The 14,525-nt window shown below is 43.5% G+C and overlaps 1 protein-coding gene across 1 annotated transcript in view; it reads right to left on the reverse strand.

Moving 5' to 3' along the window:
* T265_00466 (hypothetical protein) overlaps positions 1 to 14,525 on the reverse strand; it is a gene marked incomplete at both ends in the record, with an annotated part of 178,917 nt that overhangs the window by 34,288 nt on the left and 130,104 nt on the right. Inside the window, 9 exons of the mRNA XM_009164239.1 lie at positions 1,123 to 1,221; positions 1,534 to 1,851; positions 2,642 to 2,737; positions 5,508 to 5,846; positions 8,866 to 8,964; positions 9,408 to 9,683; positions 10,586 to 10,687; positions 10,843 to 11,175; positions 13,312 to 13,413. Coding sequence (XP_009162503.1) covers positions 1,123 to 1,221; positions 1,534 to 1,851; positions 2,642 to 2,737; positions 5,508 to 5,846; positions 8,866 to 8,964; positions 9,408 to 9,683; positions 10,586 to 10,687; positions 10,843 to 11,175; positions 13,312 to 13,413 — 1,764 coding nt within the window. The remainder of the gene's footprint in view (positions 1 to 1,122; positions 1,222 to 1,533; positions 1,852 to 2,641; positions 2,738 to 5,507; positions 5,847 to 8,865; positions 8,965 to 9,407; positions 9,684 to 10,585; positions 10,688 to 10,842; positions 11,176 to 13,311; positions 13,414 to 14,525) is intronic.

Raw genomic sequence — 14,525 nt, forward strand, 5'->3', positions numbered from 1 at the left:
TAGGGAGTGAAATGCAAGCTGAAATAAACATCTAAATCTAATCAACCCAGCACTCCCTCCTCTTAAGGGAATCTCTTCCGGCGATGGTAGAATAATTTCTCAGAGTATGGAAGGTTTTTAACATCTTCACGATTTTCTGCGGGATAGCATTTTAATTTTGCATGATTTTTTTTAGCTGGAATCCAAGTCTGCTATTCACATCTGATTGACAGTTTATCCCTTGGTACTCACCATATTTGAATCTGACCAACACCACACGGTCAGCAATGCTGGGCATGCCTTATTAGTTTCACTGTCGTACTTTCTCATTTCCTCAGAATTGTGTAGTGTCGCCATCACTGCTGACTGATGCATTGACGAACTGTCTTATGAAGATGGCTCTACCAAGCAGGCCCCACATTCATACAGTAACCCGTGTAGGTCGACATGATGTAACATTAGCTCGGTGCAGGTTAAGGCACCTGTTCTGACAAGAGTATTCTAATGGTGATGTCAGCTGTTTGACTGGCTAATCGGTGGTGGCCAATGATAACTTTATTGCCATTTAATATATCATCTTTTGGGGAGTTCATCAACCGTTTCGGAAACTTCCTTCGGTTTCCAGGTGATACTTACCCTAGAAAAGAACGCAATGGAAAAGATTTCGGCAATTATCCCCTCGATGTGTGTGCTTACTCTTGAAAACCTTCCTGAGTAAGTGCCAATATGCTATTGAGATCCAACCTCCCCCTCCTTTCATTAAGGGGGCAATCGCTTGAGTGGAAATTACTTTCATATCCATTCATTCATTGATCTGATCCCACCTAAATCCTCGATACTATTATATTGGCTGGGTTCAAATTCTTCAAGAGCATATTTTTCCAATTGGAAGAAGTCCGCACATACATAGAAGAATGCACATACATTCCGCTTCTTATTGCTATCATTTGAATTAAAGAATACTAGAGGATCAAATAGCAACTGAGCATGGTTTTATGACCTTCCGTATCCTCTCTCTATGCAACGCACAATGTTATTGCTTATCATACACCGCTGAATTCTGGCACGATAAAATATACTACGGCTTGGATGGATAGTGTTTTGAAGACTGTCATTTTGTATGCTCATTGCGCGACGACTTACCCAGAACTCTGGCAGACAAATTGACACTTTCTCCCTCCATTCTAGACAACGTTCCATCCGGGTTCAATCCTTCCACGAAAACCTGCATCTGTTCCGGATCTATGTGAGGGATGGGGAAGCAAAATGTCCAAGGGATGTAAAGAGTGAACCCTCGGTTCATATGAGACCACACGTGTTTTAAACTATGGGCCGTAGGCTTCAAAACCACTTGGATTAATGCTGGTAATAATAATTTCGCCGATCTCTATCTCAACCAACTAATTACGATAACGGGCAACTTGAACCAACGTGATTGCATATCTCTATGACTAGTTCCGCTTTAGTTCCTGAGTTCTGGCTTAGGAGAAGACTATTGTAATTCAAGCATATCGTCTAGCGTTCTGCGCAAAAGCAAAGGAAGAATATGCTCACCGTATTTGGTTCTGGCCGGCTTCGGTGGAATCATTTTATCGGACTCAATCGTTTCGAATGTGTAGAAAGGCGATGCGTACTTATTTCCATGTTTTGTCTGGTCCTTCAACTTGTCCGATGCTGTAGCGATCAGACGTACTTTGACACCTTCTGCAGTGGGGCGATAGCTCTTAATGCGCAATGATTGTCCATCATCTCCAAACGATACACCAGTAGCCATACTATCTGACAGCTGGTTACTGGACAAGGGGAGATTGTCCAAAGTTCGAAGCTCCCAAGAGTAGTGCATTCCTTCGATCGGTTTTCCAGTAGGAACATCTACAATAAGCGCAACGAAATCAGTCTGTTAAACATTTGCAAGACTTTAAAGTTCCCATTCTCTGGGCGCACAGCTGAACGTAGGAAAAACTATTCGACCATATCCGAAACTAACAAAAAAACATCGGCCACAAAGTGAATGATTACACGCTAACGCCTAGCACAACGTTTTTTGGAACTGAATCTTGCGCATTACTGCGAATTCCGTTGTCATCCTACCATCATCACCAGCACCAGCACCAACACTACAGCCACTACAACCATCACCATCCAACCGCCACCATAACTTGTGTTGTTATAAGTTGCCAAATGTACTCAAAACAGAAGCGAGCACCGATGAGGAACTGCTGCAGTTAAGCATCCTTGCAGCACTTGCGGAGAGAACCGTACAGCAATCGGTATAAGCTAAGAAAAAGGATGCGGAGAACACACCATGCTCTGGGCAGAAATCCCAGTTCAGATAAGGAACAGACCAGATACAGAGGTGTAAACCAGACAAATGGTACTAAAGACAGATAACAGCAATTTTACTCATAAGCAGCTCATTTTAACCAGAACCTGTCAAATGATTTTGTTGTAAATCCTGCTCGTCTGCCCCCATCCCTGAATTCAGTCAACTCAGTAGTATGCAACACCGTAGTTAAGGGATTTCAAATGAGCCTGAAGAATAAACGACATTCTGACTGCTTATTTAAGCTCGTCTAGTTGTTCGAATGTTTTTAGTGAAAGTCGAAAAGACGATTTCTTCTCTACCTATATAATACGATGTTTGCAAGAGGCGCAGACGTACCGATTGCATATCCACGTAATTCCAAACTCTCCCCGACCGTAGCAGCGATAGTGTGATTTGGACGTGCTCCTTCCACTTTCACCAAAACCAAAGGATCTAAGTTGGAGATAAGTAACAAAAAAGCAGATAAATATCTCAACTACGATAGTTTCCTCATTGGAAAATTTGATCTTACTGGTGAAGGTGCATTCGCATGTTGCATCACTGGAAGATAATGTGAAGCTACTTCTATTGTTTCGCTAGCAGTGTCAATGAAAGACAACATCAAGAATCGTTAAATAAGTCGGATGTTTGGAGAAATGAGTTAATGAAATCAGCTGAACACAAGGCAAGAGATTGTTGAGAAAAACTTGCCCAAGTGACGACTAGCAGTGAGCATGTGTTCGAAATCTTCAATCATCGTATTCAGTCACCCAGCGGGTGGACTAATTGATGATATCACATGAGGAGTGAAGCTTCCAGTGAATTCAACTCGTTGAGAAAATGGCGAGTTGCGTGGTCTGCACAGATGTTTAACGCTAAGCATATGAACCGATGCAGTCGGTCGCGACATTTCTGGAATGACCTATCATGACGTCTACACTAGGCGTCGTTTCTGTCCCAGAGGGCCTCTCCATAACCTATTCTCATAATAATTAGCACTCAACCTGTGACAATAAAGTCATGAGAACGAAGAAGGTAGCGAACAAAGCTTGTTTTCTGTGATTGTTCATCTTGGCTAATACATCACAAATTTATATGGTAGCAGAAATCACGTGGAAAAGGTTAAGATCGGGGCTACACGTTAGAGAAATAGAAGTCAAAGGAAGGGGTTGGGTGAGGGGTAGGTCAATGGGTCATGACGTCAATGTCAGACAGACTTGTGGGACCACGACTGGTACGATCCAAACTACTATCGATCGCAGAGGCGATAGGAATCCGACTGCTGGATCCACAACTTTGCATCCAAAAGAAACTTGTGCGACCTCTGAACTTGAACTGGCCTACGAAACATCTGGTCCCACAAGTCTGTCTGACATTGACGTCATGACCCATTGACCTACCCCTCACCCAACCCCTTCCTTTGACTTCTATTTCTCTAACGTGTAGCCCCGATCTTAACCTTTTCCACGTGATTTCTGCTACCATATAAATTTGTGATGTATTAGCCAAGATGAACAATCACAGAAAACAAGCTTTGTTCGCTACCTTCTTCGTTCTCATGACTTTATTGTCACAGGTTGAGTGCTAATTATTATGAGAATAGGTTATGGAGAGGCCCTCTGGGACAGAAACGACGCCTAGTGTAGACGTCATGATAGGTCATTCCAGAAATGTCGCGACCGACTGCATCGGTTCATATGCGGCTGAATATACCCATTGTAGTCATGAGAACGAAGAAGGTAGCGAACAAAGCTTGTTTTCTGTGATTGTTCATCTTGGCTAATACATCACAAATTTATATGGTAGCAGAAATCACGTGGAAAAGGTTAAGATCGGGGCTACACTTTAGAGAAATAGAAGTCAAAGGAAGGGGGTTGGGTGAGGGGTAGGTCAATGGGTCATGACGTCAATGTCAGACAGACTTGTGGGACCAGATGTTTCGTAGGCCAGTTCAAGTTCAGAGGTCGCACAAGTTTCTTTTGGATGCAAAGTTGTGGATCCAGCAGTCGGATTCCTATCGCCTCTGCGATCGGTAGTAGTTTGGATCGTACCAGTCGTGGTCCCACAAGTCTGTCTGACATTGACGTCATGACCCATTGACCTACCCCTCACCCAACCCCCTTCCTTTGACTTCTATTTCTCTAAAGTGTAGCCCCGATCTTAACCTTTTCCACGTGATTTCTGCTACCATATAAATTTGTGATGTATTAGCCAAGATGAACAATCACAGAAAACAAGCTTTGTTCGCTACCTCCTTCGTTCTCATGACTACAATGGGTATATTCAGCCGCCTAAGACAATAAAGTAAATTTACTGGATAAAAGTCTACCAGTCCCCTCAGTGTGTGATGTCAATAACATGCAGTGAATTTTTAAACAAGGTCGTTGGAACAGTGCGCGACCACTCGTCGCCAGTAGATCCGATTTGCTGAGGATCATATACTATGAAGTAGATGAGTTCAGAGAAGCTTGTTCTGCTATAATACATTAACATAAAGCAAGTGAGCCAAAAAACTTGTGATCTGGTATCCCAACAGGTTTATTGTTGTGTGAACAGTGGTTGAAAGGTTTTCAACCCTCTTGCGAGACACTACTTCTTTGAGTGTTTGGAACTCGCCATGCTACAGCGACCTTATCCACCCCAATCGTATCTTGATCACACAATACAAAGGCAATAAACCTTTGGCCTATCATCATTCATCGCTCAAAATTTTCAACTACTGATGAGCATCATCATCCTTCAGTGTAGCCGAGCTTGAGCAAGGAGAGCTATGGTGATGCCATGTTAACACCTGCTGATCAAACTAGATGAAATATCTCATGCTTAGTGTGTTCCGTCAACGAAACACCTTATTATTCTATAGTTTAGAGACATACCAAATCAGTCACAAGATGAAAGTTGATTCACTCGACTGCGATAAAGTTATCGCTATTTTATGCATTTGAAAACAAAGGGTACCTGTTTGAGAATGTGGTTTGCGATTTTAGGGGTATCGAGCAGAATGAAATCAATACTTTTCAGAGGCCGGCGCAAACGCAACATAAACTCGGGTCATCATCGTAAGGAAAAGGGTTATAACACAGGATAGTGAGGAATTAGCTTTTACAAACAAGTTACCGAGTTTTACAGAGTGTAAACCTTATTTACCACGGTCATTATCCCTACTGAAAGACGAATATCGGACGCAATACAAGAAAATCAAACAAAGATTCGAGCACTGTACCGCGAGTGAATCCGTCAGCATCCTTTTTCACTCCGCCGGGCTGAACTGGAGGTTCCCCACGCTTTCTTACAGCGGAGTAGAAATAGCCCGAACTGTATTCATGAGCAGCGTCTTGCATTCTCTCTTCACTGGGAAGAACGACAACCACGCACCGAGCTCCGTCCCAAGTGCTTCTGATTCCTGTCATTGTTATTTTAATCCCGCCTCCAGCTAGCAGGTCCTGTTCGATGTGGTCGGCCACGTGACCACCATAGAGTTTTGCACCATCTGGGACTGACTCAGCAAACTGAAACTGGTAGATTGCTTCATTCGAATCGAGGACACGATTCTCTTTTTTGTCTGGAAAGGTACACACGAAAAGAATGGAACAGCTGGGGTGTGATGATGGAGCCAACAAGTCCGTAGCTTTCTGCCCTACACTGCTGAGCGACTGAGTGTAACTCGTTAACTACATTTCATACCATCAGTTTCAGACCTGATGTCTTACAATAATTTCATTTGCCTGAATTCGAGAGGGGATAAATTTGACAACAATGGAACACCGGGGTAAATTGTCGGCTACTGCTTTCTGGACAATTTGACCAAACTGGATGCCGTGCTTGAACGTAGCATAATTACCGCATGAACTAAACTACCTCTGAAAGTAAGTGGACAGTTCAAGTCAGCCAAGTGAATATTTTCGTTAAACTTCTCAAACTACTTAATAAAACTTGAGACTGAAAAAAATGGTACGTCTCTGGAATTTCACAAAAAATGTAATTTGACGCCATTTTGGAATACTAGTTCCTCAGGTATATGCCGTCAGAACGAATTTTCCAGAACATCGCGAAAAACAGACGCTAGGAAAGGAAACCCATTCGATGTGATCATTCTAACCAGAGTGAGCCTATCAGGACAAAACAAACTGAGCGTGAGTCCAATGATTTCGAAGACCGCTCGCAAAAGCTTCCATGCAATTGTTAAAAGTTGTTTTCGGTCACCGAATCTAGGCCTAGTTACATCGGAAAAAAGCGATGCATTGAAAAATACAGGGGATTTCGGAGACAGTCCGGTGTTTTGTATCGGTGACTAAAGACTAGATAAACGCGGACGGCTGTTGACCTACAGAATATAATGCGATTGTCCAGAACCATATAAGTACGTAGAGCTCATGGGGCATACTGACATCAAAATCATATACTCGTGGTTTTATAACGAGACGGTAGTTGTGCTAAGGAAAGCTGCTGTCGTGGCTATTGACCGTCTGCAACTCAAGTTCATGGGGGATTCTTTCGCGAGTTTTTTGGATTGTTTTCACAACCGCCGTTCCGTTGTCTCAAGGTTTTTGCTGGTCCTAGCTTGGAAAAGTGGTTATTTGCAGAAGCCCACCCATCAGCCCCAATGAAGGACAGCGCGTCGCTCTTTTTCGTTGGCAATGAGATAGAGGAGCGTTCTCTATTGGTAGTTTCGAAACACGTTCTGCTCGGCTAAATGATCGGTCTCCGTGTTCAGACGTCCTTCACAAAGACCAAACACTATGAAGAAAGTTGTCGTATTATTCTCTTCCAAAGCTGCTGATAGTACCTTAGCCCTTGCCTCGATCTGCTGAAGCTTGAAGATCATCAGCGTTTCCGTACTGCTAGCCCAGGTCATAGGCCTCTCAAAATAAACTATGTGCCTGCGAAATTGCCTTCAGATGAGAAAGTGGCACCCATTATACATGATCCCACATGTATGCGGTTGATGTTCAGCCACTTTGGTGATGAGGATTGGTAAGCAAACCACCGCATTGGTCAATCGACGCGCTAGTCTCCCCCAGTTCTCGAACCAGCTTGGATGAAGTTAGGTCGACCTTGGTGGTACAAGAGCTAATCCAGGGAAGAACCAGGTGTGTTGGTAAATCGGCTAAAAGTTCTTGTGCTATCAGGGAGGTCTCCATCACATGTCCCCCCATGGTTCTATGGGACTCACAAAATGCACCGCACAATATGCGATCTGAAAATTCGGTTCGGAAATCCAGACAGAGTCATCGAAACTTCATGCCCTTGAGAATAGTTAAGGAATCTCCGTATTAACTGATGTTTTGAGTTCCATTTCAAATAAATCAACACGTGATCAAAACCCGTGTGATTCAGGTAGCAATAACGTTGTGAAGAGTGGTCATTTTAAGCAGAACCCATCCGCATAAGACCTTTCATTCTAACTAGGATTCATTGGTCAGACGTAGAAGGGTCGATGGTGAGGACAAAAGATCTTGCAAGGTCGATTGTTGGCTTGGCTATAAATAAGGGCTTGGTCACAGAAAATGCATAACAATACAACCACAGCAACTAGATGCAAAAATAGTTAAGGCCGTGGGATCGCCTGTTCACTGAGGTTTTTTCATGTTTCTCGCTGCTGGACTCATCTACGTCAGTAATCAGCAGAAGCGAATTGACCACAGCCGGACACTTCAAAGCGCCCTTTAACCCAGCTTCACTCCTCTATCGGAACAGTTCGAATAACGGTAAATATATGTTGAGTTTTATGTCATAAACAGAAATGTCCCGTCAATTTCATCATACACCGTAAGCAAGCTGGTGTTAATGATCGAGAATGCGGATTAAAATGGACCTTATCTGAACAACAAATCAGATGCTGAATAGATCTCAGTAGTAGTGAACTTTGGATGAAGAAATGAAAGTACGTCAGATGAGCAAGGGTGTAAAAGTGCGCTGACGGTAACGAAAACACTCAACGACGGAAAGACTGTAATTTGATTCATCCCACGGCTCTAATGTGGTTGTAATTTCCTGTCTTTCGAAAGCACGGTAAAGAGGGGGCTATATGCTATGTAGAATGGGGCTAGCCATTCGGTTTGCAAGGCTAACGTCTGGATTATTCGTAGACCGACCAGACCGATGGGACTACCCACCGAAGGTCAACCATCGGTCGACAACCCATGTACACACAAGCGTACAACCAACCATCACCTACAAGTTGATGCACTACTGAATTGCGACATACTACCACACCACTGCACGCTGATGATGTCAGCTCAGCAGAATAGTTGCTGAGATTCGTTTATGGCCTTGCTCCGCTTCTGCAATCAGTTACGTTAGTAGCGATTTTCGTAGGTAGTTGTTGGCGGTACTCGAGCTACTTCCTCTGGTCTTATCTGTTAACGGATGGAAACCAATTCCCAATGAAAAAATCTTTGTTTCACTCTGAGTTAATCGTTCGAAAATATGTGGTGCACATCCGTAGAACAGATTCCACAGCTGTCCGGCTTTTACATTCATGAATTACAACTAAGACAACAGTAGAACGTCGAAGTTAATGTTCGTTTGGACACAACACTAGTGGTACGTGAATAACTGGATAGAAGCGAATAACTTACCAAGTGCTGTACATTCCAAAGTAACTGTTTCGCCCTCTTCCGCAACAAGAATTCCGCCTTCTGTAATTCCCTTGACATGTACTGCAACGCGGTCATCAGCTAAGGGGCAGAAATTTAGTGGAATTCAGTTGCATTTTATCTATTCTGGATGTGTGTAGTGCATGTTGACAGTCTTGACTGTGCAACCCAAGCTGTCAGTGGCCTATACACGTATGTTAACGTGACACACATTCAGTAGGTCAAAGCATGTAATAAATGACATGAATATGCTAACATGGATAACATGAACATGGTGAGGCCTATCTGGAATTTTCCAACACCTGTGGAAAAGGGATTAGCTACAGTCTCAATCTCACAGACTTCCTTAGTGTCCTCATTCTGGGTCAGTCGGCTGACACTTCATTCGAGGCCTGTGGAATGTGTAGACCCTCCGCTCGAGCCTGCGATCTTATAACCTCATAATCTAGTATGCTCAAAGTTCAGGGAGAAAATTTAGGCGCGCAAAGACTTATTCAAATGAAATGCAGCGTCCGACCACTTACGACCTGTCGGAGAACTGTAGTCAGGTCGACGAACGTCCAGATGGAAGTAAGGAGATGTATACATGTGCAAAGTTGTTGAGTGGTAAATAACACATCGTCCGAATAGCTGTTCTTGTAGAGGGAGCTTATCAGTGGGTCGGAGGTGACGTAATTCCAGAGTGTTTTGTCTTCGCATGACCTGTTCTGCCACCCGGCCGATTGGTACTAGAACTCCAACCTGATCACGAATTTCCCAGACGTAGTTCACATCAGGCACGATGTTTCCAGTGGCCGTATCTAAAAACGAAGACGGAAATTTACTTCAGAATTGGCTCACAGTGATATCATGAAGCACTGTTTAGTATATTTATGGTATGGTAACACAGACGGAAAAAAGCCAACAAGAGTCGGGCTTAAAGCTACAATTTGTATGTGCAGCAGAACACCCATTTACAAATCAAATCGATATAAACGGGAGATTCGTGTGGATCAGACTGAACGCAACATGTGAGCCAGGATTATTGGTAAAGAAAAGCCCAGCCTAAATCGTGTACTAAAAAAAGATTCAAGATGGGTCGACAAACAGGGTCCCGCATTTGTAACGATTTTAAAGGTTGAGTTCAAATTGGATGTAAGTTGTACGAAAACAAACAGGTAATCCGCGAAGTTCGTTCACTACGGTTTCGAGTAGAGCATAAGGTGGATGAATACTCGAGGATTGCGCCTAACTGATGAGCTCCGAAATAGGCTAAACCGGCTGTGGGCTGCCGAAATTACTTCGGAATTACTGTGCACCAATGAAAACTTTGCAACCAACATGATAACTCAGTTTTTGTTGACCCATGAATACCATGGACATTTGCGGTGACCTTGAAGGTCGAGAAAGGTCAGGGAAGAGCCCACATTGAGAAAAAACGTTGCAAAACTGCAAGAAGTTCACACGTGCACGCCAATGACCGAAAAAAGCTTGACGATGAAGACAAACCCGAGCACTCCAGTCAAACGGGAGTCGAAACCACATCTAACTAATGCCACAATTGAATCACCTGATCTGGTTCGATACGGTACCCCATTCGGAAATACTCAACCGCTTGAGGAATCGAACGATTCTCAACGCAAGACAAATCTACAAAAATTAGGCGTCACTGAAACTCATAACAAATAAGGGGTTCTTATGTGAGGAACATTCGACAACTTACATTTGGCAACACATTGTAGTTGTGCTTTATCGCCAGTTTCCGCCCGCAAACTGCCATCTTGCGCTAAACCTTCTACTTCCACAAAAATGCCGCTTCCTTGAGCTACATGGAAAGAAATATGTAAACATTGGGAGATTGTGAGATTTAACAATTCACGGAGAATCGGTCAGTAACAGGTTCAAGTACGCTCATAACATGAGTATTTTTTCAACAGATTGTTGGAAGTATCCTTAGAATTTGAGGAAGAAAACTCTTACCATCCTCACCACCGGGTTTAATCACCGGTGTTCCATCTTCGGTGACTGAAACTCCAAAGAATTTGGAACTGAAAACTACTTTCTCCTTCGACTTTGTCTCGCGATCCCCGTCGCTAATCTTTCTGGTTGTAACTGCAGTCTCAACAACACAACGACCTTTCATTTTCTCAGTCAAACCAGTTTGCGAAGGTTTCAGGTTTTTCAGCTCCAGCGTACCGGTGCTGGGAGACTCGGTGACCGTTTCCGCCAAGTAAGAGGTGGTAATGGGTTTTCCATTTTCATCCTCAAATTTCCAACCGTATGAGAGCACCGTTGCTGTAACGCCTTCTTTGACTAAACAGAGATGTGCAAAATGACAGTAAGTAGTCATCAGAGCGAGCGACATAACCTGCATGGTTCCACACAAAAGATGATACACGTTATTGTGAAACCAGTAATAAACGTGCTTGGACATATGAAGTCCTTATAGAGGCAATCAACTAGGTGATACAAATATTCCGGAACGTCCCTAAAATATGAAGTAAATTCAGAGGAAGGTGAGTGAACATTGCGCACGAATCCACGAATTGTTAGTCAACAAACCCTCCTGAGGATAGCTTCAAAAGTTAGGAATAATTATCTTGACATCCGTACAATCAGATTGCTGATAAATGCGATTCAAGACAAACTAAAACCAGCATTTAGGTAGTGTGAGCACATTTCATATTTTGCAGGGTCTGATCCACAGTCTAATCGGATGGTGCGTACAAGTCGAATCTGGCCACTAAAAACACCAAAATGATGCAATGCAACATCTCTCCGAAAGAGAGCCCAACTAACAGAGTAGTTTGCACGCAGCCTTCACCACCGGATTTCTAAACGAATTCCTGTTTTTGAAGAGTCCACCATCGTCGTTCCAAAGGGCTCATGATGATAATTTTATCTTTCGGAAATGACGTTTATCTACTCCTCTTTCGAAAAAAAGCCCGCCTCTTCCAAGGGCAACACGGCGATTCTGAACGTCTGATTTATGATACCCAAAGCAATGTATATATGGCTCGTAAATTCCTGAAAACATGGGTAAGCCGGTTAACTCAGCTAGTTGATTGTCCTTCATTCAAGACTGCTGTGCGGTAGAAGATTGTTTAGTTCCACTTCACATCGCACTGAACTTTTAGCGTAACCTTCTTATCAGAAACTCTGCAGCTCAACATTGAGAATTTCGAAAAAAGGGAATGTTGGCAAAACTGTTTTCTGGCTAGACGGTTCGCTATAGCAAGGCCTCTGAATAGAAACTCCGTGTAGTTATCAACAAAGCCCCGAACAATATAAGTAGTGTGAATGATGATGACAGATTCAGCTGCATCACTTGTTCTACAAGCTGGATGTGTCCCATTTTTGAGTTACAAAATTTTTTCCTGGCATAACATTACTTGTGAGGCCGGTGAAAATTCTTGAACGTTCTAACCTGAAGTGGGCGAAACCGGTCGTAGGCTTTAGAAAGAATTTCAGCAAACTTATGAATAGTTTGTTCGGTCCAATAGAAATACCCAGTGTAAAAGTTGTGCCTGATAAGCTACTTGCGTGAATACTCTATCATACGCAGGAGTTGCACAGTACACGAGATACGGGCCCGGATGAGTCAGCCCATTAACTTACTTTCGCTTCAGTACAAGCCCCATTTCGACTAGCTTATCAAGTGATCCGGTTTTTTTCAATGTGCTAGGGCGAGCGTGAATAACGTATATCCCAGCCCATAAGGATAGGGGGGTTGGGCGGCGAGGCCATTGGTATGGCGTGCACTAGCCACGTTAGGTCCAAAATTCTCCCGACACTAACCTAGGTACAATGCCAGTACGTGTGATTGCAGCTTAGCATTCGGCGCGCTGAACTTATATCCGGCTGGTCTCGACTGCAAATCAGATTTCGAGATGCTATTCTGAGGAAAGTTAGGTCGTCAGCATTACGTGATTGCTTGTTTGCTCATGATTCACCTCGGGATAAGTTTTATGGTAAGACCAAATAAAGGGGTTATGTTCGGTTACCTATTTCCCCACTCATGAACCATGTTCAAATGTCCCCGTCTGGTTTCAACTTGACCCTATAAAGCACAAACCGGATTTTGCGAGTTGTAGCATTCCATGCTGTTTTTGTGATACATTTGTATGCCACAACTGATTGCCCACTACGTGAAGGGTGGAGAGGCTCAAGCGACTATGAACCAAGTCAAGACTTTATGCCGCAAATGAAATCAACCTGTGCTGAAAAGTCGAGGTGCGCTGCTTATCTGTTTTATCCTTGATCAGAGTGATCAGCCGTGTGCATCTCGGGTACTGAGCACATATTGCTTTAATTGCAGAATAGAATGTCAAACTGAATCATTGAGACTCTTCCAATGCTTAAAAACGAAGAATTGCGTGTTTCCAGAATGGTTCTGCCTGGAGATTTGGAGGTGAACCTCAAGCCAACATGGTGTACACTTGGACTTACCCACTGCGTTGCAAGTCAGTGAAGCGTCCTCGCCCACCTTTCCGACCAGATTACCCGAATCGTCCAAACCAGACACACTGACAGTCACCCGATCGTCCGTTGCTGGAGAATAAATGAAGAAAGTTTCTGTTAATCAAGGAGCAAAAAGAATTCCTTGTGTCTACAGCATTATGAGGGGAATTTCGGTAGAAAACTTCTGTGGCCGCTGATTTGCACTCTGTCACTGTGTGTTCACTCACTGTGACGCCTGCTGAATAGTCGGAATAGTTGGAAGTTTGCCGTACCAGGTTTGTGTTGCTTTGTTCAGATAGTCCATGATATATCAAGTGCATGCGGTTGTGTTTTACGATTTGTTTTTCCTTTGACAGTTTGCTGGTCAGACATTCAGCAGTCAATCATCTAAAATATCCTAAATAGCTGCATTAATGTTCTTTTTTGGTTTGCAATAGATAGATATCCAGTAATGCGCCGCTCCTTCCTTGTGCTCAGTGAAGCTTTCCTTCCCTCTAGCGGGAAAACATTATGGTGTTTAGTGTAAGGCTGCTTTCTCACAAACTCGTATCTGTCGTACCTGTTGCTTTTAGATGTCGTCGAAAAGTGAAGAACAAAATTAACGAAGTACACTCACTTGCGAACATATTAGGTTTTGCGAGAGACCCACCTAGACCCCAGCGGCATCTCGCGTTTGTGATGTTTCCAGGCAACTGAATGTGCTGCACCAGGCCACCTAATGTTTCATCTGCTACGATATTCGAGATATCGTGATACATGTTTATTCGTAGTGCACTACTCATAAGGTTGCCGAAAATTCTTCGACAGCCCACGAACAAAATATTTTGTGCCTATGTTATCACAAACAAGCCAGTGAAAATAGGACAACTCGATTCCGTGTCTTACACAACTGTGACCAGTCTACCATTTGCATAGGGGAGTATGTGTGGACGTCTATCTGGCTTTAATCTACTAGGAGTAAGAAGCACAACCACTGACCCACCGCTACGCACCACTACGCTCCCCAATAACGCACTGATGATGTCACCTCAACTGGTGATGAAACGTTTACAATCAAATTGCCCACTTCAGCGAACAAGACAACGACCAAGAGTAAGAGGCCCTTCACACAGTTTTGCCCCACCATTCCTGCTGCTTTGTAGCCTGTGGCATGCCGTACAAAATTTTGTGATACATCCTTGACCAAAAGATGTTCGGCGTTT

The sequence above is a fragment of the Opisthorchis viverrini genome (genome assembly GCF_000715545.1).
Source record: "Opisthorchis viverrini unplaced genomic scaffold opera_v5_4, whole genome shotgun sequence".
Taxonomy (NCBI): Eukaryota; Metazoa; Platyhelminthes; class Trematoda; order Opisthorchiida; family Opisthorchiidae; genus Opisthorchis; species Opisthorchis viverrini.